We start from the raw sequence: 27944 nt of genomic DNA on the forward strand, positions 1-27944 counted from the left end.
TTTCTTCTCCTTTTCTAGGGTTAATCACATAATTCAGGATTAAAATATAGTAGCCTTTCATTTTCATCTCCAGTTTTCTGACTGGATTGTATCAATGCCACCCTGAACAAAAAAAAAAATCTATTTTTAATAACACTTACTGAGCTCCTGTTGTTTGTGACTCTTCTAGGCTCAGATGTAAATAAAACAGACAAAATTCAAATGCCCTCATGAGACTTAAATTAATAGGGTAAGACCCATAGTAAACAAATAAATGACAATAATGAAAGATAAGAAGGTATGTTAGTTGTTGATGAGTGCTGTGGGGGAAAGTGAAGGGAAAGTAATAGGGGGGATAAGGAAGCAGGGTGCCAAGGGGAGAGGAGGGAGGAGGACCTATCTATTCTAATACTCGAAGTCCCTTAGCGAAGAAATTCTTCCCCACAGCCAACCAAACACCAATGGGTGGTTGATAATACTTGTTTTGATTGTGTCTTCCCATTTCATTTATTCTAAAAGGTAGTCAGGCCCCTGGTGCTCCCCTGTCTCAGGGGAATTTTCTGTTGTAGAGATCAAAAGCAGAGCTTGCCTGTCTTCCTGACCTGAGTCCCTCAAGGGTGGGAAGGGTGGACTGGGTACAGAGAAGTCAGTGCCTCTGAGAGGGACGGGCAAGGGCATCTGTGCAGAGAAGAGCCTCTCCGACTTGGAAGAGGACAAAGTCTGTCAGTGCCCTGGGCAGCGGCAGTACCTCAGAGGAAAATGGCACTGTGTCACCCAGAGGGATGCTGAACTCATGCCATCAAGGTTCCCAACTTCCAAAAAGCTTCTTTTGCCTCAGCGTGGCAAAGAAGCTGTTAGACTGTCTGACTTCAAGGGACTGGAACAACAATGTTGTTATTCTTGAAACCACTATGGGTTGTAGAGTAATGATCTGTCTTCACTCTTCAGGCATCATATATTTCTTTCCAATTTATAGGAACCTAAGGAAAGTAAGGGGTGGCTCCCAAATGCCTGAGATCAAATTTCTTATCCTTGTTGGATGTGGGATATTACATTGATTTTTATTTAGCAAAAATTGGTAATGGAACACTGCTTACACATTCAAGTTTGAAGCATAAGATTTATCCTGCTAGAGCTTCAGGTTTTTATACTTTGAATAACTCATAGGTGGGGAAGCAATCTTAAAATACAAAGGGACAAAAGATACGAATTTCTGCTGGATTGCAGATTTCAGTCCTCTGGCCTTCCTGGGTGAACAGGCACAAATACATTATTTTCTTTGACTCTGCCACTCCATACTAGTATGTGGTGATAGCACAAACCTTATTCAATGAAAAGGGACATTCAATTTCTTCCTCAAATCCTGGGAAATGTAAAAATGATATTAAGTCCTTTCAGTCAGCCAATAACACTCAATTGAAACAAGATCATATAAAACAGTACCTTACAACCTTTTCAGTTTTGGACATAGCTGGGAATTTTCCCAGACACAGGTACTGTCTTCCTTGTCTAACCATCTGTGAGAGTCTCAAACCTCATCCTTACTCCAAATATTTACATGTTTATTCATCCACCAAGAATACATCTATCAAGAATCTCTTATTTACATTCATAAATTCACACAAATTTTTAGACTGTGAGTCTTCCTTTTCTTTCCATGATGATTACTTCTTTTCCTCTATGATTACTTATTTTTCCCCTTCACCCTAAATTTAATAAATTGATTGATAAACCTCAAGTTGCCACAGTAATATAAACGTAACAAAGGAATTGATATTCTGTCTTTGCATCATAGAATTTACTGGGATTTGAAGATGTCCTGTCCTTTCTATGATCTTATGTAAAGTTATTGATCTTAATCCTTCACTTTATAAGCTGTTAGCAGCACCTTGAAAGTTTGCTAAAGAGCTGCATTTAAAATTTCCTTCTTAAACAAGTATATTTGAAAACTTTTCTGTGTTTTGTTTGTTTTGGGGTGGGAGAAAATTTGGAAGTTTTAACATTAAAATATATTCAGGTTTTAGTGAAATACATTAAGTCTTTAAGACTACAAAAGATGAAGACAAAAATAACTGTTTTCACATTGCAAACTAAGGTACAAGACTTTCACATTGCAAAGGAGGGGCTAAAACTGGCTTGGCAGCCCTTTGCCTAATTTATGCAAGGATATAAAAGGTTTGAGGTTGAACATACAGGAGTTTCTTTGGAGAAAGTAATGATATTCTATGACATTTTCCCTATACCTCCTCACTACCCATCTTGTGAAAAGGAAAGATGTTCATTTTCCTGTATGAGGGATTTTTTGAGAGCATGATGTGTGTACTCTTGAGCTTGAGCAACACAACATACTGGTGCTTTCCTCTGAGAAATCTGAGTGAGAGTGCCTGGTTATCAGGTCTAGCAACAGAATGAAAAGATCTAGAGGCACTGAGAATGGCCAGCATTCCCGTGGTTTGGGGGAGAGAGGATGCAGGCAACATGGGAAAAAGAATCGTAGTCATTTTAATTTTTTTTAATGTTTATTTATTTTTGAGAGAGACAGAGTGTGAGCAGGGGAGGGGCAGAGAGGGAGGGAGACACAGAATCTGAAGCAGGCTCCAGGCTCTGAGCTGTCAGCACAGAGCCCGACGCGGGGCTTGAACCCACAAACTGTAAGACCATGATCTAAGCCGAAGTCGGACACTTAACCGACTGAGCCACCCAGGCACCCCGAGTAGTCATTTTAGAAGGGTCTTCTAGAAATGGCTTCCTCCATACAGAGAAAGATACCATATGTTTACACTTTATGTGGATCCTGAGAAACTTAACAGAAACCCATGGGGGAGGGGAAGGAAAAAAAAGAAAGAGGTTAGAGTGGGAGAGAGTCAAAGCATAAGAGACTCTTAAATAAAACTGAGAACAAACTGAGGGTTGATGGGGGGTGGGAGGGAGGAGAGGGTGGGTGATGGGTATTGAAGAGGGCATCTTTTGGGATGAGCACTGGGTGTCGTATGGAAACCAATTTGACAATAAATTTCATATACTGAAAAAAAAATAAAAATTAAAAAAAATAAAGATGGCTTCCTGTTCCCGTGAAATCTAGACTGAGCAATACAGGAAAAGTGGTAATGGGGTAGGGGATTGACTGAAAGCAGCCAGCTCAAGAAAGATCTCCTCTGTCAGGGAAGTTGTTCCTAGTTGGTAGAAAACATTCTCCAAAAACCCACAAAGCACCCCACAATAAAAAAAATGCTTTAAGCCTAGAAAGCACCAACCCCAAACTGCTATGTAGCAGTCAAAAATATTTATTGCAATTTCTCTTCCATTCTCCACACCAAATCTTTTCAATCCCAGAGAAGCCAGAAGATGTGGGGAGAGAAAGAGAAACACATGGAGGAAAAGGAGGACCACTTCAGCCTACAGTATGTCCCTAGCTTGAGGAGGAACAGAAGCTTTAACTTCAAATGCAGTTTTGGAATTTTGTTTCTTACATGCAAGTAGACATTGTAGTTTTTGAATTTCAGGGAACTAAATAAGTAACTCTGGGACATTTTATTATCCGAGAGTTATCAGGAAAGTCACAAGAGTTGCTGTAGATTTCAGTCAAGTGGTAAACACCTCCACGTTGCAGTTGATAGAGTGAGTTTGAATGGCAGTTACTTTCTGCTTGAGTTTGAATCCTATTTTCAATACCACTTGGTCTTGAAAAAATCTTTGTTAATCTAATTATCTTACTTGACTTTTGGCTGCAATGGTAAATTTAAATGTTTTCATGCCTTTAAAAGATTATCTTTGTTTAAAAAAAATTTTTTTTCTTAAAAAAACCAGGAAAAGGTAGTTTTTGCCTTAGTTTAGGCTTATTCAAAATAGAATTGTTTCCTTTGCTGAATTTTGTCTAAAATGTAAACCTTCAAGTTGAAGATTTATCTCATTAAATACTATAGTATTTTAATATTGAACCTAATCACAGTGTTATTACTATAATTCATTCAAGCATGATGTTCATTCATCCTTTACAAATTTTGCCCTGGTAATTAGTGTATGGAATGAATCTATTATGTTTGGTGAAATGCTGTGTCTTTATTTCTTTCTCGTCAATCCAGAAGCCCTTTCTTGGCAAATTCCAGTTGAAAGATTATGATAATGTATTAAACAGTTTAGTATATGAAGGTGATTACAAATAAACATTTCTTTTTGGTAGCTTCTGCAGAAGAAGTCTATTTAAATAAACGTGACTCACTTCTGCATGTCTTGAAAAATACATGAACTCATTCAACTGAAAGTTCTATTTTAATTAGAGAAGACATTGGTTGTTCTGGTAGGAAATTTGGGTTTTTAAAAGTATGTAAGATTACTACAATTATGTAATTGTCCTGGTAGAATTGGCTAATATAATTAGCCAAAGAAAGGAGCCAAAGTACATATACAGGAAAGAAAAAAAGCAAGATTATCATTATTAGTAGATAATTGTTTACTTGGAAAACCCATGGAACTCAAATCTAAAAACTATTTTAAACAATAAGAAAATTCAATTATATGGCAGTTATAAAATTAGTATACAGAGGCAACCAGTGTGAAAATATGAATGGATAAAAGTTCCCATTTATAATAGCAACAAAACATACATAACACACTAGAATAAGCTTAAGAAGCATATGTATGAGCTATGTGAATACAACTTCAAAATGCTACTAAGAGACAGAAAATAAAACCTAAGTAAACGGAAAGATATAATCCTCTTTTTGGTTTAGAAAATTTAATATGGAAAGATGTCAATTCTCCCTAAATTATTTTTAATGTAATCTCAATTTTAAAAAAGGGCTTAAGATGAATGCTAAAATGTATAGGAAAATTAAACATAGAAGAGGGAAGTAGGCCTATAAAATACAAAATTATAATAAAGCCCCATTAGATAAAGCAGTTTCGTGCTAACAGTGATTTGACAGATAAATAGAACAATATAAAGTCCAAAAATAGACTCCAAAGTACTTGGAAATATAGTTAGTGGTTAAGATTATATTCAAATAATTAAAGTTGTATTATTAATAAATTGTATGGGTACCAATGGCTACTTGGGAAAAACACAAAGTAGAAGCTATACCTCATAACTTACACACAAATTAGTGCTAGAAGGATGAAAGATTTAAATGAACAAAATGAAAATACAAATATATCTAAAAAATTAACTGTCAACAGGAAAAGGTACTTGCAATACATGTAACAGTGTATTACTTTTTTAATTTATACAAGACTCTTATAAACCAATAAGAAAAAGACCTATATAAATATTAACACAGGACTTGAACAGTCACTTGTAGAAAAGAAAACATAAATGGCTTTTAAAAATGTGAAAAATTGATGAATAAGATCTGGGATCTAATGTACAACATGGTGACTAAAGTTAATAATACTGTATTATGTGGGGCACCTGGGTGGCTCAGTCGGCTGAGCGTCCGACTTCGGCTCAGGTCATGATCTCGCGGTCCGTGAGTTCGAGCCCCGCGTCAGGCTCTGGGCTGATGGCTCAGAGCCTGGAGCCTGCTTCCGATTCTGTGTCTCCCTCTCTCTCTGCCCCTCCCCCGTTCATGCTCTGTCTCTCTCTGTCTCAAAAATAAATAAATGTTAAAAAAAATTAAAAAAAAAATAATACTGTATTATGTATTTGAAAGTTGAAAAAAAAAAGCAGATCTTAAATGTTCTCACCACACACACACACACACACACACACGAGTTATTGTGTGAGTTGATGGAGGTGTTAACTAACTCTATTATGGTAATAATTTTACAAGATACACAGGTATCCAATTATTATGTTGTGCTCCTTAAATTTGCATAGTTATATGGCAATTGTACCTCAGTAAAGTTGGAAAAATATTAAAAGTTTCTCATAATTACTAAATTTGAGAAATGAAAATGATAATAAAAAATACTGTATTTCTCTTAAAATATTGACAGAGATCTGAAAGTGTGGTCACAGAAGTCTTCTCCAGGGTGTGAGGAAACATTCTGTTTGTGGCATTGTAAATTGTGACCATCTCATTCAAGAGTGAATTCACAGTTCCAAAATTTAAAATACACCTTCAAACCTGGTAATTCAACATCTAGGAATTTACTCTTCTTACACTTTCACATGGGAAAAGTGATATATGCACAAATTTTTTTATTAAAGCATTGTTTCAAATTACATAATATTAGAAATAGCTTAAATGTTCATAGCTAGGGCATTTGTCAAATAAATAATGGCACATACAAAGCACGTGTGTGGATATACCTTCATCTGTTTCCTCGTTACTTTGGTTATGTCATCCAGTTTCTTGGCTTTAAATTCTGTGTGTGTGTGTGTGTGTGTGTGTGTGTGTGTGTGTGTGTGTGTGTATGATTCATAAATATTATCTGCTGTTCTCATTTCTCTCCTGAATTTCCTTACCACACTCTTACTTGGTATCTCCACTTGGATGTCACAATAGACATCTTGTACCAACAGGTCTGAACTCTTGATCTTCCCCCTCAGAATCTCACTTCCTTGACAGCCTTCTTCTCACTTGACAGCAAAGTTCATCCTTCTGCTAGTTCAGTCCAAAAGCCTTAGGGTCATCTTCTGCTTCTCTCACACCCAATTTTCAGTTGGTCAAGAAATTTATTTTGCTGTAACTTCAAATTATGTCCAGAATCCTACCACTTTTCACCACAATGGCTGCCACTATCCTGGTCTATACCACCATCATTTCTTGCCTAGGTTATTACTGGTAATCTTATATCTACATGCCTTTGTATAGTTTATTTTGGTCAAAACAATCAGAATGACACCAAAAACCATAAAATACCTAGGAATAAATCTAACCAAAGAGGTGAAAAATCTATACACTGAAAACTATAGAAATCTTATGAAAGAAATTAAAGAAGACACAAAAAAATGGGAAAATATCCTATGCTCCTGGAGAGGAAGAACAAATAGTGTTAAAATATCAATACTACCGAAAGCAATCTGCATTTTCAATGCAATCCCTATAAAAATAACACCAGCATTCTTCACAGAGCTAAAACAAACAATCCTAAAATGTGTATGGAACCAGAAAAGACCCCGAATAGCCAAAGCAATCTTGAAAAAGAAAACCAAAGCAGGAGGCATCACAATCCCGGACTTCAAGCTGTATTACAAAGCTGTAATCATCAAGACAGTATGGTACTGGCACAAAAACAGACACTCAGATCAATGTAACAATAGAGAACCCAGAAATGGACCCACAAACATATGGCCAACTAATCTTTGACAAAGCAGGAAAGAAAATCCAATGGAATAAAGACAGTCTCTTCAGCAAGTGGTGCTGGGAAAACTGGACAGCAACATGCAGAAAAATGAACCTGGACCACTTTCTTATACCTTACACAAAACTAAACTCAAAATGGATGAAAGACCTAAACATAAGACAGGAAGCCATCAAAATCCTCAAGGAGAAAGCAGGAAAAAGTCTTTGACCTTGGCTGAAGCAACTTGTTACTCAACAGGTCTCCAGTGGCAAGGAAAACAAAAGCAAACATGAGCTACTGGGCCCTCATCAAAATAAAAAGCTTCTGCACAATGAAGAAAACAATGAGCAAAACAAAGGCAACTGACGGAATGGGAGAAGATATTTGCAAATGACATATCAGATAAAGGATTAGTATCCAAAATCTATAAAGAACTTATCAAACTCAACACCCAAAAAACAAATAATCCAGTGAAGAAATGGGCAAAAGACATGAATAGACACTTCTCCAAAGAAGACATCCAGATGGCCAACCGACACATGAAAAAATGCTCAACATCACTCATCACCAGGGAAATACAAATCAAAACCACAATGAGATACCACCTCACACTTACATTAACAACCCAGACAACAACAGATGTTGGCAAGGATGCAGAGACAGAGGATCTCTTTTGCACTGCTGGTGGGAACCCAAGCTGGTGCAGCCACTCTGGAAAACAGTTTGGAGCTTCTTCAAAAAATTGAAAATAGAACTACCCTACAACCCAGCAATTGCACTACTAGGTATTTATCCAAGGGATACAGATATGCTGTTTCAAAGGGGCACATGCACCCCAATGTTTATAGCAGCACTATCAACAGTAGCCAAAGTATGGAAAGAGCCCACATGTCCATCGATGGATGCATGGGTAAAGAAGATGTGGTATACATACAATGGGGTATTACTCAGCAATCAAAAAGAATGAAATCTTGCCATTTGCAACTACATGGATGGAACTAGAGGGTATTATGCTAAGCAAAATTAGTCAGAAAAAGACAAATAACATATGACTTCACTCCTATGAGGATGTTAAGATACAAAACAGATGAACATCAGGGAAGGGAAGCAAAAATAATATAAAAACAGGGAGGGGGACAAAACATAAGAGACTCTTCAATATGGAGAACAAACAGAGGGTTGCTAGAGGGGTTGTGGGAGGGGGGATGTGCTAAATGAGTAAGGGGCATTAAGGAATCTATTCCTGAAATCATTGTTGCACTATATGCTAACTAATTTGGATATTAAATAAATAAATAAATAAATAAATAAATAAATAAATAGTATAAAAAATCAGAATGTTTTAAAACACTGAATCAAATCAAATGTTATTTTTCTGCTCAGAACTATGGAATGGGTCCCATTTTAGAATAAAAGGCAAGATCCCTGCAATGGCCTGAAAGGACCTCCATGATCTGGCCCCTGTTAATTTTGTGATCTCATTACCTGTTACTCTCCTTCTTCATTTAGCCTCAGCCACCTTGGTTTCTTCGATGCTTCTTGAATATACTTGTATCCTCCCACCTTAGAGTATTTTTTTTTCTCTGCTTGGAGTTCTCTTTTTTGGAATATCTACATGGTTAACTCCCTGTCCTCTTTCACGTCTTTGCTCAGATGTCACCTTTTCAATGAGAGTTACCCTACTTTTTTGCCTTTTCTTTATTACATAGAACTTGTAACCTCCTATTAACATACTGTAGGTTTTATTTATTTGTTATGCTTATTGTAGATCATCTGTTTCACTAGCTAGAATGAAGGTAAGCTTTATCTACCTTCTTCAGTGGTAGATCCCAAGGGTTTAGAATATGTCAAATCAATCAATAAACGAAGCAATCTGCAAGACAAATTGAAAAACTCAAAGTATATGTAACTGTTCACAACACTCTGTAAAATTAGATATATTCATACAAATGACATAAATGTTTGTAGATCCATACAGTAGCTGTGAAAGACTGTGAAAGAAACTGGTAATAATGGGTACCTTTGGGAGAAACAATACCAGCGATGGATATGGCGGCACATTCCAGCCTTCAGGGTGTGTACACACCACTTTAGTTGGAAAATACAGTGCATAGTTGAGCCTAATTGTGGAATTCAAAATTCTTTATAAATTATAGTCTTAATTTTTTGTTTCTTTGAAGATGTTTGATTGTACTACCACTAGATGGCACATACTTACTGATAAATTCTTAAAGAATCTCAGACACAAGTTTTTAAAAAAGCTTTTTGGTTCCCCCAACTCACCGAAGTTTACTTTAGCTATCTATAGTATTGATTTTTCTCAAGAAATTTTCTTAACATCAATTGTTTAGTGCCATATCAGCTTCTAGGCTGTTTTTCACTGATTTCTTATTTAGCACCATAACATTAGAGCTGCAGAAATATCTTAAACATGCAGATACTAAGTTAGATATTCTTAGTTTAAATTTTCTAATGTCTATTAAATTGTATCTGCCTAACTCTTTTTCTGTGAAACTAATGAATGAAATTTAAATATTCTGTGCACAAAAGTAGGTTTTTGAAAAAAAAAAGTAGGTTTTTGTTTCATTATATTCTTTGACTCCTTTTTATAAAATAAATCATTGTCTAGAACAACATGCAATTTAACAAGCACTTTCGGAATGCTTACATAATATGCGGTGAGATTAGGCAAGTGGGTACTATGGAGGATAGAAAGATGAAATATTATTTATTGCCTCTGTCTTCAGGGACTTTTCATTTTATGGGTAGGGGCAGTCATGAATACAAATAACTATAATACAACTCAGAATGTAGTGAATGATTAAATGAAAATATTAAGTGTAACAGGAACAGATAGTTGATATTAATTTGGGGACTCCAAGAATAAGGTGGAGTTTGAGAAGAGCTTTAAATATATGGATAGTTTCATTCTCTAAATGAATTAAATATAGGTGTTATATAGATTTACATTTCTGTATAAGGAGTAAATTATGTATCTGAGATAAAGATATGATTATTGTATGCAAGTGGTAAATATGGAATAATAGAATAAAAGCCTGTATTTTTTTTATGGTAAACTTCCAAAAAAGAAAATGGTGGTATGAATTTTATAATTTGTAACATTTAAAAATATTGTAAAAAGTTTTTTAGGCAGATTCTTGGATGCTTAGTTGGCTCAGTCGGTAGAGTACGTAACTCTTGATCTCAAGACTGTAAATTCAAGACCCACGTTGGGTGTGGAGATTACTTAAAGACAAAATCTTAAAAAAAACTTTTTAGTCAAGTTCTAAAATAACAATGGAAAAATTAGTGAGTCAGATAATTTTTAAAGTCATTTTTAACCTAGAGATTCTTTGACTCTGTTTTTCTCTTTAAAAATTTCTGTAAAAATAAATTACATGTAGAAAAAGTACTGAATTCAAGTAGAATAACATTGATTGAGTGCTTGCTATGCCAGAAAACTGTCATCTATTATTTCATTTATTACTTCTGAAACTTTATGATTAGTATCCACATTTTAGAGATGAAGAAATTGGGGCAAAAGTTTAAGGAACTTGTATGAATAGGTCACTTTTCTGCCATAACTCAAAACTGGATGTGAATGGAATTAATTTTCTTACAATAAGAAACTTGGCTTTTCAGTTTATACCACTTCAGTATCATTGTTATGTTACTTAAAAGAGAATCAAATTACGCTAACAAAATATATTAATACTGACTACTTTGTTACATTGGCGGTCATAACTTTTTGTAACTTTTTAAATGTGAGAGGAATTATATTAAAATATTATCTTAGTGAATCAAGAATCTAACCCTTTGTCTTTTAATGTACAACATTCCCACAACTTTGCTATACTCTAATAATGAAATAATAATTATATACCAAAGTCTACATAATGTATGTTACAATGCTTAAATCGGGTTAATTTCAGCTCAATAGCTAAATCACGTAGATATTAAAACAAAATTATACATTTAGAAATGAGTCATTATTTTTCTGTGTTTCTTTAGCTAGGAACATGTACGAAGAAAAAGAAATGGTATAAAAGTGCACTACAAGAAGCATACCTTCTCTATGGACATTCTCACGAGCGAAGACTGGAAGTGTGCCGCCTATCCAAACAGGGTATTTGAGTTTTTTTATTCTTTACCACCCCCAAATGAGGATTTATTCAGATGCATGCTTTCTGAAATATATTTGCACATTTAAAAAATATTCTTTTCATAGGGATAGGATATATCTTTGTCCACTGAAAAATTGGTTTTCTATGGATTAATAGTATGTATTTCACCCTCTGAAACTAAGCATACACTCTATTTAAATGCAAGGGTTTTAATTAACGCTTCTATCATCTTCTTTACTCTTAGACTATCTACGTAAGTTCTTTTATGTGTTTCAAAGTATATTTCACAATTAGAAGCTATGTCTTTAAAATATATTTCTAGGATGAAACTTTCATTTGCATGTGCTGTTTTATTTCAGACCAAAGTATTTTTCAAAATGTTTTATTTGTGAACACATTCAAGGCAGAGATAAAAACCATCATCAACTTTTTTTTTTTAATTAGGTAAAAAAATATGGTAAGATTTCAGGTCATTTTCAAAGAAAGTTCTTTTGAATCATCAATATTATGGTTTATAGATAGCTTTTTAAATGAATTCATCATAATGATTATAGTAGGTAGGATACATTTTTAACTCTGAATGTGATTTCACATAAAAATGATGATTTTCAATAAATTTAAATATGTTTTTAAATTTTGCTGCTTAGCGATAATAACTTATCACCTTCAGTTCTAAAGATTATGGAAGGATCTGGCCTTCAGTGCTGACTGAATTTGAAAGTAAGAGTGGTATTTTTTTCCTCCCTTGGAGAAGCTTAATATATATTTTAAAAAACTTATAGGTGAAAATATTTTATTTAAGAAAAATTTAAATATTAACCCAGCTATCTAGGTTTAGATTTTAAAGGAAATAAGTAGATTTAAAAACAGTGGAAAAGAATGACAAGCACATTACTCTGGTTTACTCTGAAACTGGGAAAAGGGACATTTATTACCATGAATGTGATTTTTATTCCTTGTGCTGAAAATATAATGTCTCTGTTTATTAGCAGTAAAGGTTGAACTCACTGTATTGTCACAAATGCAATTTTATTCTTTTCATGGATTATACATTTTTCTTGTGTAACCAAAATAAACTTTGAAATATTTAGGGTTTTAGGGTTTTTTAATATAAATGCTGTAAACTAATATAGTCAGTTATTTTTTAAAATTATATTACAGCCATTTCACACTAGCAATGGATACACTCTTTCAATAAATATGGAACTGTGTCTTTGTCATTGTTGTGGGTGCTGGAGTATTAACGTCTGGGTCCTTTGGCATTCTTACTTGTCCAGAGTCTATGGAGAGGGGTTATTTCTCATTGGTTTTGTAGCAGACCATTTTTTTGCTGAAAAACTGATGATTTTTGCATGCAGAAATTGATGTAATTCAGTCTGAATGTAGAGAATCCATGCCTAGAGACTTTCATTTTGTTCATCTTATTGTTGAGTTTTAAGAGTTCTTTGTGTATTTCAGATAACAGCCCTTTGTCAGATATGTATTTTGCAAATACTTCTCTCACTCTGGATTATCTTCTGATTCTCTTGACAGTGTATTTTGCAGAGCAGAACTTTTAATTTTAATGAAGTCCAACTTACTAATTATTTCTTTTGTGGCCCTTGCTTTTGATGTTCTATCTGAAGTCATTAGCAACCTAAGTCATCTACATTTGTAGATGGGGGGCATGAAGAGACTTGGCAGGAATTCAGTCTTTGCCATAAGAGGCTCGCTCACTTCAGACTCACTCTTTACTGTCTCCAAAAGAGACAATATAGTCCTTGCTTAGCTTCTAGGGTGAATTCTCGTACGTATCCAGCTTCTTACTTTGTTCAAAAGTGGTTTTGAGACATAAATAGCCATTATTCAGATATTTTACAAAAGGTGAGTAGTTTAGAGGCAAACAACTTATTTCATCCCAACAACTTTGAGAATTTCTTTACCCCAAAATTTATTTTTCCAACCCAGAAATAATGACTCCTAATTTCTTGGCCTGAATTCTCCCTACACTGCAGACATTGACATACTATTATGTTTGATGCAACTCTTTCAGTGTTGAAATCTGCCGGGTCAGTAAATGATATGTAAAAAATACAGACCTGCTCATACTGTAAGAGATTTCAAAGTCCTGTCCACATAATTCAGTTCCCCTGTTTTTTGTTATATTAACTATTACTCCGAGTAAGTGATTCTTTTTCTGAGTATAGAAAGATTTTTCTTATGTAGGAACATTCATTATAATTGTATTTTTAAAATGAGTAGGGTATTATCCATATAGTCTCTTTATAATTTAGCTTTAGGATTTTGTGTTATTTGTAGGATTAATATTTTCTTACATGCTTTACATCTTAGAGTGGATGTTCCTATTTCTACCTTTTTTTTCCTAGAATTGTTTTGTTTTGTTTTAAATAAACTTTATTTTTTAGAGCAGCAAAATTTCGGGTTCCCAGAAAAATTAAGCAGTAAGTACAGAGTTCCCATAATTCCCTGCCCTATACCCATACAGTATCTTCACTATCAACTTCTGGCCCCAGAGAAGCATGAACCAACACTGACATATCATTATCACCCAAAATTCAGAGTTTACATTAAGGTTCACTCTTTGTGTTGTACATTCTACGGGTTTTGACGAATGTATGATGATGTGTATTCACCGTTGTAGTATCATACAGAATTGTTTCACTGGCCTAAAAATTTTGTGTTCCACATGTTCATTTCTCCCCCACTCCTACCCCTCTGCCAACACCTCACAACCCCTGATCTTTTTAGGCTCCAGAACATCATATAGTTGGAGTCATACAGTATGTAGCCTTTTCAGATTGACTTCTTTTACTTAGTAATATGTGTTTACGTTTCTCCATGTCTGTAGATTCTTTAACACTGAAAATAGTCCATTGTTTGTATGTAATACAGTTTATGTATCCGTTCACCAACGGAAGGACATCTTGGTTGTTTCTAGGTTTTGACAATTATGAATAAAGCTGCCATAAACATGCAACATAGGTTTTTTTGTGCACATAAGTTTTCAGCTCATTTGGGTAACTACCAAGGAACACAATTGCTGAATCATATGGTAAGGGTATGTTTAGTTTTATAAGAAACTGCCAAACTATCTTCCAAAGTGGCTGCATAATTTTTACATTCCTACCAGAAATGAATGACAGTTCCTGTTGCCCCACATACTTGCCAGAATTTGGTGTTGTCAGTGTTCTGGATTTTGGCCATTTTAATAGGTCTGCAGTGGTGTTTTAATTTGCAATTAAATGTCATTAGAAAATGACATACAATGATGATGAACATGCTTTCATATGCTTATTTGCCATCTATAAATCTTCTTTGCTGTGGTGTCTCTTCATTGCCTGCTTTTTAATTCAGTTGTTCATCTTGTTGACTTTTAAGAGTTCTTTGTATATTTCAAATAACAGTCCTTTTGTCAGGTATGTATTTTGCAAATATTTTTTTCTCACTCTGGATTATCTTCTCATTCTCTTGACAGTGCATTTTTCAGAGCATACATTTTAATTTTAATGAAGTCCAACTTATTAATTATTTCTTTCATGGGCCTTGCCTTTGATGTTATATCTAAAGTCATCAGCATATCCTAGGTCATCTACATTTTCTCCTGTGTTACCCTCTAGGAGTTTTATGGTTTTGCATTTTTCATTTAGATGTGTGATTTTGAGTTAATTTTTATGAAAGGTGTAAGGTCTAGATCTAGATCCATTTTTGGCACATAGACATCTAGTTGTTCAACACCAGTTATTGAAAACACTTTTCTTCATTATATTGTCTTTGCTCTTTTGTAAAAGATCAGTTGACTATATTTATAGAGTTTGTTTCTGGGCGGTCTATTCTGTTCCATTGATCTATTTGTTATTCTTTTCCCAATATTACACTGTCTTGATTATTGTAGCTTTAGAGTAAGTTTTGAAGTCAGGTAGGATGAAGTCCTCTGACTGTCCTTCAATATTGTGATGGCTATTCTGTATCTTTGTCTATTCATATAAACTTTAGATTCAGTTTGTTGATATCCACAAAATAACTTGTTGGGATTTTCATTGAGATTGTACTGAATCTATAGATCAAGTTGGGAAGAACTGACATCTTGACAATATTGAGACTCCCCATCCATAAATATGAAATATATCCACATTATTTAGTTCTTTCATTTTGTTCATCAGAGTTTTGTAGTTTTCCTCATATAATCTTGTCCATCTTTTGTTAAATTTATGCCTAAGTATTTCATTTGGGGGGTGTTAGTGTAAATGGTAATGTGTTCTTAATTTCAAATCCTACTTTTTAATTGCTGGTAAATAGGAAAGTGATTGACTTTTGTGTATTAACCTTGTGCCCTACAACCTTGCAATAATCACTTATTTGTTCCAGGAGTATTTTTCTTGATTTTTTGGATTTTCTGCATAGATATTCATGTCATCTACTGAGAAAGGCAGTTTTATTATTTCTCGATCTATACTCTTCTTCCTTTTTTCCCCCTTATTGCATTAATTAGGAGTTCCAGTACAATATTGAAAAGAGTTCTGAGGCAGAAACATCTCTGACTTATTCCTAATCTTAGGGAAAAAGCTTTGAGCTTCTTACTATTGAGTATGATGTCAGCTGTAGGATTTTTATAGATTCTCCTTATCAAATTGAGGATGTTTCCCTTTATTCCTAGTTTGCTGGGAATTTTTATCATGCATGGGTGTGTTGGATTTTGTTAAGTGCTTTATTTGCACAACTGATATGATCATATTTGACTTTTCTTTTTTAACCTACTGATGTCATTGATTACGTTAATTGATTTTGATTGTTGAAGCAGCCTCGTATACCTCAGATAAATCTCACTTGCTTATGGTGTATAATTCTTTTTATACATTGTTAGATTTGATTTGTAGTATGTTGAGAATTTTGCATCTATGTTCATTAGAGAAATTGGTCCGTAGTTTTCTTGTAATGTCTTTGTTTGGTTTTGTTATACTGGCCTCAGTGAATGAATTAGGAAGTATTCCCCCTGCTTCTATCTTCTGGAAGAGCTTATAGAGAATTGCTATAATTTCTTCCATAAATATTTGGTAGAAATCACCAGTGAACCCATCTGGGCTTGGTGTTTTTGTTTTGTAAGGTTATTATATTGATTCAATGTTATAAAAAGATATAGGCTTCTTAGATTGTTTATTCTTGTGTGACTTTTGACAGATTACGTCTTTTAAAGAATTGGTCCATTTCATCTAGGTATCAGATTTGTGGGCATAGAGTTATTGACAGCATTTCCTTTTATTATCCTTTTAATATCTTCACATCTGTAATGATGCCCTCTCTTTAATTTTTGATGTTAGTAATTTATGTTTTCTGTCCTTTTTTTCTAGTTAGCCTGGCTAGTGTCTTATTTTTATTGATCTTTTCAAAGAAACAGCTTTTGGTTTTATTTCCTCAATTGATTTCCTGTTTTCAATCTCATTGGTTTCTGCCCTAATTTTTATTTTTTGTGCATACTTCATATTTTAACTTGCTTTTCTTTTTCTAGTTTCCTAAGATGGAAGCTTAGTTTATTGATTTTGGGTCTTTGTTTATTCATAATATACACATTTTAATGCTGTAAATTCCTCTCTAAATACTGCTTTTACTGCATCTTACAAATTTTCATAAACTTTATTTTCATTTTCATTTAGTCCAAAGTATTTTAAAATTTCTCTTAAGATTTGTTTTTTGACCCATATGTTATTTAGAAATGTGTTGTTTAATCTCCAAGTATTTAGAGGGTTTTATAGTTATCTTTCTGGGGTTTTTTTGTTTGTTTGTTTTGTTTTGTTTTGTTATCTAGTTTAATTCCACTGTGGTCTGAGAGCAGACTATTGTATGATATCTGTTTTCAGAAGTGAGTTAGGGAGTATTTTATGGCCCAAAACATAGTCAATCTTGGTGAATGTTCCAAGTGAGCATGAGGAGAATGTGTATTCTGCTACTGAGGTTGTAGTCTGTAGGTGTAGATTATATTCAGTCGATTGATGGTGTCGAGTTCAAAGTACAACAGTTTCCTCTTATATGCAGTTTCACTTTCTACAGTTTTAGTTATCCGTTTAGTTATCAGCTGTGGCCTAGAAGCAGGTGATCCTCCTTTGATGTTTCATCAGAAGGTCAGTAGTAGCGTAACAGTATGTCACAGTGCCTCTGTCATTCACCTCACTTCATCTCATCATGCAGGCATTTTATCTCATATAACAAGAAGGATGAGTACATTACAATAAGAGATTTTGAGAGACCACATTCACATAATTTTTATCAGAGCATATGGTTATAATTATTCTATTGTATTAAGATCTCTTACCCTGCCTAACTTATAAATTAAACTGTATCAGGACTATGTATATATAGGAAAAAATCAGTATATATAGGTTTTATTACTACTATCCATGGTTTCAGGTGTCTACTGGGGGTCTTGGAACATACCCTCTGCAGATAAAGGGGAACTACTGTATGTCCTGACTGATTTTCTGCCTTCTGGACCTGCTCATTTCTGATAAAGTCTCTAATTATCATAATGGGTCTATGTATTTTCCTTGAGTTCTATCAATTTTTGTGTTACATGCTTTGACACTGTTGTTAGCCACATTTATATTAATAATCATTATGTCTTCTTGGAGTAGTAACCACTGTATTATTAATTAATATTCTCTTTATCCCTGATAACTTTCCTTGCTCTGAAGCATTCTCTGTCTGAAATTAATATAGCTTTCTTTTAGTGTTAACATGCTATATCTCTATTTTTCTACTTTTAACCTCTGTGTGTCTTTGTAGTTAAAGTGAGTTTTTTTGTAGACAGCGTATAGTTGATCCACTCTAACAGTCTTTGTTTTTTAATTGGTATAATTAGACACTGAAATTTAAAATAGTTATTGATATAGTTGAATTAATAGCTACCATATGTGTTACTGTTTTCCATTTGTTTTTCTTTGCTCCTATTTTTTCTTTCACTCTTTTTCTGCCTTTTGTAGTTTAATTGAACATTTTATATAATTCTGTTTTCTTTCTTAGCATATCAATTATGCTTTCTTTTTAAGTTTCTTTAAGAAAAAAAACTTTTTAAGGAGATGGTTTTCCTGAATCGAACATATTGTTGCCGTTATTACTATTTTGAACACATTGTTTTCAGTTAAAGAATAAGAAAATTAAAAGTTTATATTTTACCTTCACTTAGTCATTCCCTGATGCTGTTCCTTTCTTTATGTAGATACAAGTTTCTACTCTACATCATTTTCCTCTCTCTTTTAACATTTCTTGTAAGGTAAATCTACTGGTAACAAATTCCCTCAATTTTTCTTTGCCTGACAAAATATATATGCCTTTATTTTTGAAGGATAATTTCACAGGGTACTGAATTCTAATTTGGTGGGTTTTTCTCTCACAACACTAATTATTTCACTCATTCTCCTCTTGTTCTCACAGGTTCTGAGGAGAATTGGATGAAATTCTATCTGCTCCTTTACAGATAAGGCACACCACCCTCCCCCAGTCTTCTTTCAATAATTTTCCTTTATCTTTGCTTACTGCTTACCTTTGGCATTTATACTGCTTGTTCTCTGAGCTTCCTGGATCATTATTCGGTATCTGACGTTAAATCAGGGGAAATTCTCAGTCATTATTGCTTCCAATATTTCTTCTGTTCCTTTCTCTTTCTTTTCTGTCTGGTATTCCCATTACACATATATTATACTTTTGTGGTTTTCCCATTGATCTTGGATATTCTGTTCTTTTGTTTTCCAATCTTTTTTCTCTTTGCTTTCAGTTTTAGAAGTTTCTATTAATATATCCTCAAGCTCACAGATTCTTTCCTCAACTGTGTCCAATCTAGTGGTAAAACCTGTCAAAGGTATTCTTCATTTCTGTTACAGCATTTTTAATCCCCAGCACCTCTTTTTTATTATGTCTTAGAATTTCCATGTCTCTACTTACAATACCCACTTGTTCTTGAATGTTGCCTACTTCTAACGCTAAAGCCCTTACTGTATTAAGCGTACTTGTTTTAAATTCACAATCTGATCATTCCAACATCTCTGACATACATGGGTCTGCTTTTGATACTTGCTCTGTCACTTCAGACTGTTTTTTGCTTTTCGTATGCTTTGTATTTTTTGTGGAAAGACAAACATGATGTACCAGGTAACGGAAACTGTGGTAGCGAGACCTTTAGCAGTGTAGTGGTAAGGCATGTGGGACTAGGGAAGGCATTCTATATTTGTTTGTTTGTTTGTTTGTTTTGAGAGAGTGCTAGTGTGAGGTGGGGGGCAGAGAGAGAGAGAGAGGGAGAGAGAGAATCCCAAGCAGGCTCTGCACTGTCAGTACAGAGCTTGACACGGAGCTCAATCTCATGAACCATTAGACCATGACCTGAGCCAAGATCAAGAGTTGAATCCTAACCAACTGAGTCACCCAGATGCTCCAAGCATTCTATAGTTCTATGATTAGGTCTTAGTCCTGGGCTTTGAACTGTACAAGTGCTTCCCATTTTTTTTCACCCCCTTACGTGGTACATAATGGATAGAGGGGATCCCGAGTTGGTATTTCCCTTCCCTTGCGTGGAAAACCATAGAATGCTTGATTTGGGTATTTCCCTCCCCCACTAATTGGTCAGGCTCAGAGAAAACCAGAATAGGTTAAGCTCTGGTAAAATAGTTTCTCTTCAAAGCAAACGGCTAAGAACTGAATGCTCTGGCATATTTCAAAATGGTTACTTTTTTCTTCCCACTGAGGAAGCGCAAAGGTGTTTTTCTCCAGTCTTTATTATGAGAGCCCGATATAGCTCCTGGAGGTAAATGCATAAAAGTGTGCCTCCCTCCTGCATGACTGGGTCCCCCAAGAATTTTTCTCTCTCAGGCTTGTTCACATTGAGGCTCCAGCAATTCATCAATTACAGTTCATGTGTTCCTACCCCAGCACTAGTTCCTGTGGAGGTTTCTGCTCCATTAAGTTGTGATTCTTTGTATTCACCTGTCTCTCCAAATTTGGGGGCCGCGGTTTGCCCTGTGACCTCATTTCTCTAAGGGATCTAAGAAGAGTTATTGATTTTCAATTTGTTCAGCTTTTTACCTGTTGTGAGGATGGAGTGTGACTTCTAAGCTCTTTACATGCCAGATCGGAAACTGGAATATCCTCTACCTTTTTAAGAACATGCTTTCAGCTGTCACCTTTAAAGAAGCATATACTAACAGATTTTCTGAGGCCATCAATGGATAAGCTTTAAAAAATATTTTTTTTAAAAAAGAAGCCACTGATTTATGTTAATATTTGTACTCCTTTCTAATACGGTTGTAAATAAAAAAAATTTAACATCTGTTATGAGTCATGAGGCATAACCACCTCTACTGATTCGGAACATTTTCATTTTCTACCTGCAGCTCCTCTTTTGCACTTTAAAACGATGATATGGATGTAGCCCAGAAGAGGAGTGAAGGCCCTTTTAATTATCCAAATCTACATTTCCTGTTAACTGCTTTTCACTCTGTGTGAGGGTCCCTACATGCAGAGATTTCTGAAGGGAGGAAATTAAACCTTTCTCACTAGGGAAAATTCAGCTCTTAGAAAGTGTTTAATGTTGCTGAAGTTGAACACGGACCTACTGTTATTAATAGGAAAATTGCTAATGATTGTCATGTTTTTCGGCATTACATCAGACTTTCCCTTTGGCAAATCCCTTTGAAAATCAGAGTGGCTGTTGTTACCCCCCGAAACACTTCTATATTGCACTGGGAGATGGTTGTGCAACGTTTCAACATAAAAAGTTCCTTGAACAACAGTTTGGATATTTCTGTTCCAAATGTGTCTCCCTACTGGAAATTTTACATAAGAATGATGTATATTTTGAGGAGAAAAATAACAAAATTGTATTCTTTTTTCACTAACTGGAAAAAAGACCAGTATATGACCAGGGTCCATTGGATCCAATTTTAGTTTTGAGTTTCTTTTATGTGCATTTTCAACTGCATGTACAGATTGATATTTCATCATGAGTTTCATTGTTATTAGAGGTCTTCAAAAGAAGAAAGAGAAAAAAAATTTTAGATACAACAAAATTTATTCTATCTTGTAATTATCATCAGGGCTCTTTTGTAAATCTGAAATGCATTATGGAATTTTACTAATCTTTGCTATTTTATCATTACTCATCAGTTTATTCCCAACTATGTTAAAAAGACTAAAACAATTATTTAAATGGTAGAATGATGGAATCACTTAACAAGATGATACAACAGTGACATGTATAATCACTAACCTATTTTTCCTAGTATTGCAAGGGTTAAGATCTCTCTGTATCTGTCTCTGTCTCTCTGTCTCTCACACACATGCACCCATACCCCAGAATGTCTTTATTAGCTAATTGTAAAAGAACATTGTTAATAATCTATTATCTACCACACATTGTTTTAGGAGTTTTATTTACATAAATTCTGTTACTTGAATCTCACAATATACCAATAAGGTAATAATTATTACTCCTGGTTTATCAATAAAGAAACTAAGGGTCTGAGAACATATATGGTGTTTTATATCTTACATTGTCTAGTATAGTCACTTACACCATGTAAATGTTCTATGTATTTTAACTCGTAAGTTATATTAATTTGTTCAGGTAAAATGTGTATTTCAGATCCATGTGAGATTTTGAATAAGATACATGTACATTTATTAATTATAAAAAAAATTGAGCACCTACTGCATACAAAACTTGGCCCCTGACTTTAAGGCACATTCTAGTCTTGTAGGGTGCTTTGACCGTATATAGAAGTAACCATAAGACAAGGAAGAAAGTTCTGTGTCCTGTCATGACTGTGGTTTTGCAACAAAGGTGGTTATTTCTCCTAGTTGGAAGAATTTTCTGTGACAGTGGATGGTCTTATACATTCATCAGTGGGGAGAAAAAGGGTATTCCAGAAGAAGGGATTATTTCAAGCACACAGCTGAACATAGGAAAGAGGACAGTTTACATGTGGCCAACTAATTATAGACATAAATATAATAACCTGCTTCTCTGGATTTGTATGCTTTATGCCAATAATTTTTACTGCAAAATTTGCTTTTAGATAGGCAGCATTTATTTACTCTCACATCCATGGATATTTATTCTCTTTGTTTGTTTTAAGTTTTCATTGTGAATTATAGTCCTACATTGATAAATTAAATTTTTGGGTATTTTTTAATGTTAAATGTAACCCTAAAACCTTATTATTAATGTCCATAATTCTCTTCATTTTTCATTACCACAATATTAAGGTTAATAAAACATATGTGTGAATAAAAATTTATGTACAACTCATTTCGTTGGAATTCTACATTGAACCCATAAAAAATACAATTTCTTAATTATTATTGCCAATAAGTTTTACTAATTCACACGCACAGTTTTACATATATCAAAATTATATCTTAACATAGTTTTCTACGTGCTATTTGTTTATCATCCTCCTTGCTGAGTGTTGCTTAAGGGTCCTGCATGGAAGCTGCAGACATGAAGATTAAACACTTGCAGTCAGGTGGGTCTTGCCCCACTGCATGGCCTCAGGCAGGGTACTTAGCCTTAACTTTCTTAGCTGGGAAATGGACTACATACTTTTTTGCAAGTTTATCATGAGGTTTAAATAAGAGATTGTCTATGTAAGGCCTTTATCCATGTCTGGCATAGAGTAGATGTGCAAGTGGAGATAGCTGGGATTTCATTCCAGGTCCTGTATACTCCACAGCACATTAGCTGACCAGAACCTGGAATAAGATACACTGGTTGCTAACTTGGAAACATCCAGCCAACCAATTAGATTTAAGGGAGGAGGCTTGTCAAATAACTATGCGGATCCCTGATATTATTACCTTTGGATTATTTTGTTATACTCAACTTGGAGAAGTTGAGTTTAATAGCATTATGATTAAAAAATCATTGAAAACACATATCACAGCATGAGAAAGTAGAAAATTCTAACTGTATAATGTTGCATTTATTTGAACAGGAGTGTAGGCACTTTTTTTGAAACAGCCATACTTTATTATCTTACAGATAAATCCAAAGCAGATGGCAAAGTTGCTGTGGTAGCCAAGAAAAGGGTAAGATCATGTTTCATTATATAAAATATGCAGACTTCAAATTCCATTTGATTAAAGCTATTTTTAAAAGAAAATTGAATTAATATTTAAAAGCAAAATGACATATAATCAGTATTTTCTTCTAAATGTTAGTTGAGTGCATTTTTCCTTTTTTAGGTTAACACTAGAAATTTAATTTTTATGATTACTTACATCAGTGTTACAGACTTATGAGGAATTAGAATGATAGCAATATTTAAAGTTAACAAGTAAGTAATTGCTTTTATTTATATTTCACACACAGGGGTGCCTGGGTGGCTCAGTCAGTTAAGTGTCTGACTTCAGCTCAGGTCATGATCTCACAGTTTGTGGGTTTGCGCCCCACGTCAGGCTCTGTGCTGACAGCTCACAGCCTGGAGCCTGCTTTGGGTTCTGTGTCTCCCTTTCTTTCTGCTTCTCCCCCACTCATGCTCTGTCTCTCTCTGTCTTTCAAAAATAAATAAACATTAAAAAAATGTTTTTAAAAGTTGTATTTCACAAACATACTCTCCTATACTAAAATATTTTTTGTATACCATGTTATTGGAATGTGTGCAATCTCATGGAAGATTTAAATAATTAAAATTCACAGCTTAATATGGACTTTACCTTGAAGTTGAGAACAGTATCAGGCATTTGTATAAATCTAAACATAGAATCTTTGAATAAATTTTTTTTTTATTTTTTAATGTTTACTTTTGAGAGAGAGAGAGAGAGAGAGAGAGAGAGAGAGAGAGATGGAGAGAGAGAGATGGAGTGCAAGCAGAGGAGGGGCAGAGAGAGAGACGGAGACACAGAATCTGAAGCAGGCTCTAGGCTCTGAGTTGTCTGCACAGAGCCCAAGGCAGGGCTGGAACTCACGAACTGTGAGATCATGACCTGAGCCGAAGTTGGACGCTTAACCAACTGAACCACCCTGGCACCCCTAAAGTTTGTGAAGTCAAGAGCATTTTAAAAGAATTCTAACACATCAATTTGTATATGCAGGGAGATGTTTAACTCTACCTATTGTCAAAACTTGATTGGGATAGGATGAACCTTTGACATTCTCCTCAAGTGACAGTATTCTTTTTTTTTTTTTTTTTTTTTTTTTTTAATTTTTTTTAACGTTTATTTATTTTTGAGACAGAGAGAGACAGAGCATGAACGGGGGAGGGTCAGAGAGAGGGAGACACAGAATCTGAAACAGGCTCCAGGCACTGGTCGGTCAGCACAGAGCCCGACGCGGGGCTTGAACTCATGGACCGCGAGATCATGACCTGAGCCGAAGTCGGCCGCTCAACCGACTGAGCCACCCAGGTGCCCCAAGTGACAGTATTCTTAACAGGACACTACTGAAAAAAGAGAAAGAGCCAATTCTTAAAACAAATTCTTTTAGGCAAATAATATATTGGTGTCATAAAAAGAACTGTGATTGAAAGGAAAGCCTATCCCTGTAGTATTTCCCGTGTTAAATGGTGGTGTTGGTGCAGGGTGGACCCAGGAAAGGTTGAGTGTAACCTGGACGAACAGAAAAGATGTTGGACACAAACCTATAGATGAACAGGCAAGGAAGTAAGTGTTGTTTTTATATTCTGAGTATGTATATAGGTCATGGGCCTTTTTAAAATCAACTCTTCTGCTTTTTGACTTGTAAAAGTAGTCTGTACTTTTCACTGGCTAAATAATGTTGCTGCACCTTTGCAGAGAGGAAGTCAATATCATAGAAGACAAGGTTGCCTTTTAAAAAAGAAAGAAGGGGTGCCTGGGTGGCTCAGTCGGTTGAGCGTCCAACTCTTGATTTTGACGCAGGACGATCTCAGTTTGTGGAATTGAGCCCTACATCGAGCTCTGTGCTGACAACACAGAGTCTACTTGGGATTCTCTCTCTCCCTTTCTCTCAGCCCCTCCCCTGCCTGCACGGGAGTGCGCGCTCTCTCTCTCTCTCTCGAAATAAATACATAAGCGTTTAAAAACAAACGAGGAAATAGGACTTGTGTGTATGTCTGAAGATTTAGACAGGAATTTTTGAGATAGGATTGTTAATGTGGGTAGAATTGTTTATTTTAGTCTCAGCTAAAGGATATTTAGAATAAAAAATGATAAGGATAATAACTAACATTTTTATATACTGTTTTATTTTTACCAGTGATTCTCAGTGAAAGCTATACTACTGTCTTTAGGACAGTGCTATTTAAAGTGTGGTCCATGGACCAGAGCTGGTCTGCAAACTATTTATTATTGGTCTGCAATGAGATAAAAGCCAAAAATGAGAGGAACCATTTAGAAACTTGTATTGTAATTCCACAGGGTCATTTTTTCTGTTGAATGTAATGATAAAATAGAACTTACATTTTATATTTGTTTTCTATTTCACTTTTTTCCTAGTAACTTGTTTCTGTTTTTAATTTTGTATAGAAGTATAGATCTTAGGCAAATTAGGGACAAAACGTCCTTTAACACAGATAATTTGAGAGACATCTCCCTATGAGATATGTTAGGAATTTGTAGAAGTGTCTTGGGTTATAGTAATTTGGGGAATACAGGGCATTTTGTTGGCCAAAGTTTAAGGAAACTAGATATCTTGCAATGCATGGAACAGAACTATTTCACAAAAACTGTCTAACATTTGGCATGATTTTTGAATGTGCTGCTAGACTCAGCAAACTACAGAGATACAATTGACCCTTGAACAACAGAGGTTTGGGGCACTGACCACTATAGTCAGAAACCCATGTATAACTTCTGACTCCCCCAAAACTTAACTACTAATAGCTATTGTCAACTGAAGGCCTTACTAAAAACGTAAATAATCGATTAATACAGATTTCTGTATGTTATATGTAATATATACTATATTCTTACAATACATTAAGCTAGAGAAAACAAAATGTTAAAATCATAAGGAAGAGAATCTACATTTACAATACTGTATTGTTAAGAAACTGCATGCAAGTGCAGGCTTTTTATGGAGTGTAATAAACACATTGTTCTTGAAATTATTGAATAATTTACTTATTTTCTATTCAACATATTGTAATGTATTTAAGTATATATTTAGCTGTAAGAATAGAAGTGCAGTTACTGAGAAATCATGGAAAACATTTATAAATCTGTAATAGGAAATTTGAGATGATTTTTAGCAGTCTTAAAATCAAACATTACTAAACACAGATACATGAAATGTATTGATCTGTTTGTATTTCAAAAAAATAAACATTTAGAAATATTTCATAGTATTGCTACCCTTTCCATTTGTAAACACTTTACAATAGTGATAAGAAATCTATCTTTAAATATTTACATATTGAGATTATTTGGGAAGAAGGCATAGCAGACATTATCATCATCATCTTACAAAGGAGATCATTTATAGTTAGAGAAGTTAAGGAATTTGCCATACACCCACAGTGCTCCTTAGATAATTTTACTTAATCTTAGTTTTTCTTAGTTCTTATTAAAGTTTAGCAAGCTAGTCCTATTAGAGTTTGAGTGTTAATTTCAACTAATATGGTAGCTTTTATTTTTTTATACATTTGGATCTATGGATATCGAAGACAGTATTTTTTTTAAAGATAGAACTGTTTTGGGGCGCCTGGGTGGCTCAGTCGGTTAAGCAACTGACTTCGGCTCAGGTCATGATCTCGCAATTCGTGGGTTGGAGCCCTGCGTCAGGCTCTGTGCTGACAGCTCAGAGCCTGGAGCCTGCTTCAGATTCTGTATCTCCTTCTCTCTCTCTGCCCCTCCCCTGCTCGTGCTCTGTCTTTTCTCTCAAAATTAAATAAATAAAAATTAAAAAAAATAACAATATGATGTATTAAGTGCCTACAAAGGCCAGGGATACACATACGTTACTTCATTTGATTCAACAACAATTATGTGAGATAATCATTGTTGTCTATGGTTAATGAATAAAGAAAATAGGCATAGGGATGTTCACCACTGCAAAAACTACATTACAAAGATGAATGATAAAAACAAGTAAGGTAGTTTTCTGTACAGCCCCTTACCCTGGGTTGCAAGTCTTAATAGTCTATTTTCTTTATTTATATAAACAGAGGTATATATGTACATGTATAAATGCTTTGTGATTGTCTTGTTTTTACAACAATGAGATCTTATTATATATATTATTCTACAGATTTAACTACTTAAGCAGATACAGATCTGTTTTTAGCCTTCTACATAGCATACCATAACAGATATATCAGTTTTAATCAGTGAGCTCTATATTGATGAATGTTTGGGAGTTTTTCAAGTTGCTGTTGTGGTTTGATACTGCTACATGCAATGCTTTAATAAACATCTTTATGTATATATTTTAAAATACTGATGCCATTATTTTTATAGGATAAATTCCCCAAATGGGCTTGATAGATTAAAGCTAACCACAGTGTCACTTGCCTCCCTTGAATCATGAAATGACCTTGAGGAATAAGTTGTCAAAGTTAGGTGTTGGCCTGTGCTGAGTTGTAGAGGCAGTCTTTACAACCTGTTTGAACCAAGGTATAAGAATGTTCCCACCTTGAATACTGTTCCTAAGTGCCTATT

The 27944-nt window shown here is 34.6% G+C and overlaps 1 protein-coding gene across 1 annotated transcript in view; it reads left to right on the forward strand.

Annotated features, from left to right (window-relative positions):
• ZCWPW2 (zinc finger CW-type and PWWP domain containing 2) overlaps positions 1-27944 on the forward strand; it is an 84516-nt gene that overhangs the window by 28044 nt on the left and 28528 nt on the right. The window contains 2 exon segments of the mRNA XM_042903632.1: positions 11218-11332; positions 23350-23396. Of these exon segments, the coding sequence (XP_042759566.1) occupies positions 11218-11332; positions 23350-23396 (162 nt within the window).

This window comes from Panthera leo, chromosome C2 (assembly GCF_018350215.1).
Source record: "Panthera leo isolate Ple1 chromosome C2, P.leo_Ple1_pat1.1, whole genome shotgun sequence".
In the NCBI taxonomy this organism is placed as follows: domain Eukaryota; kingdom Metazoa; phylum Chordata; class Mammalia; order Carnivora; family Felidae; genus Panthera; species Panthera leo.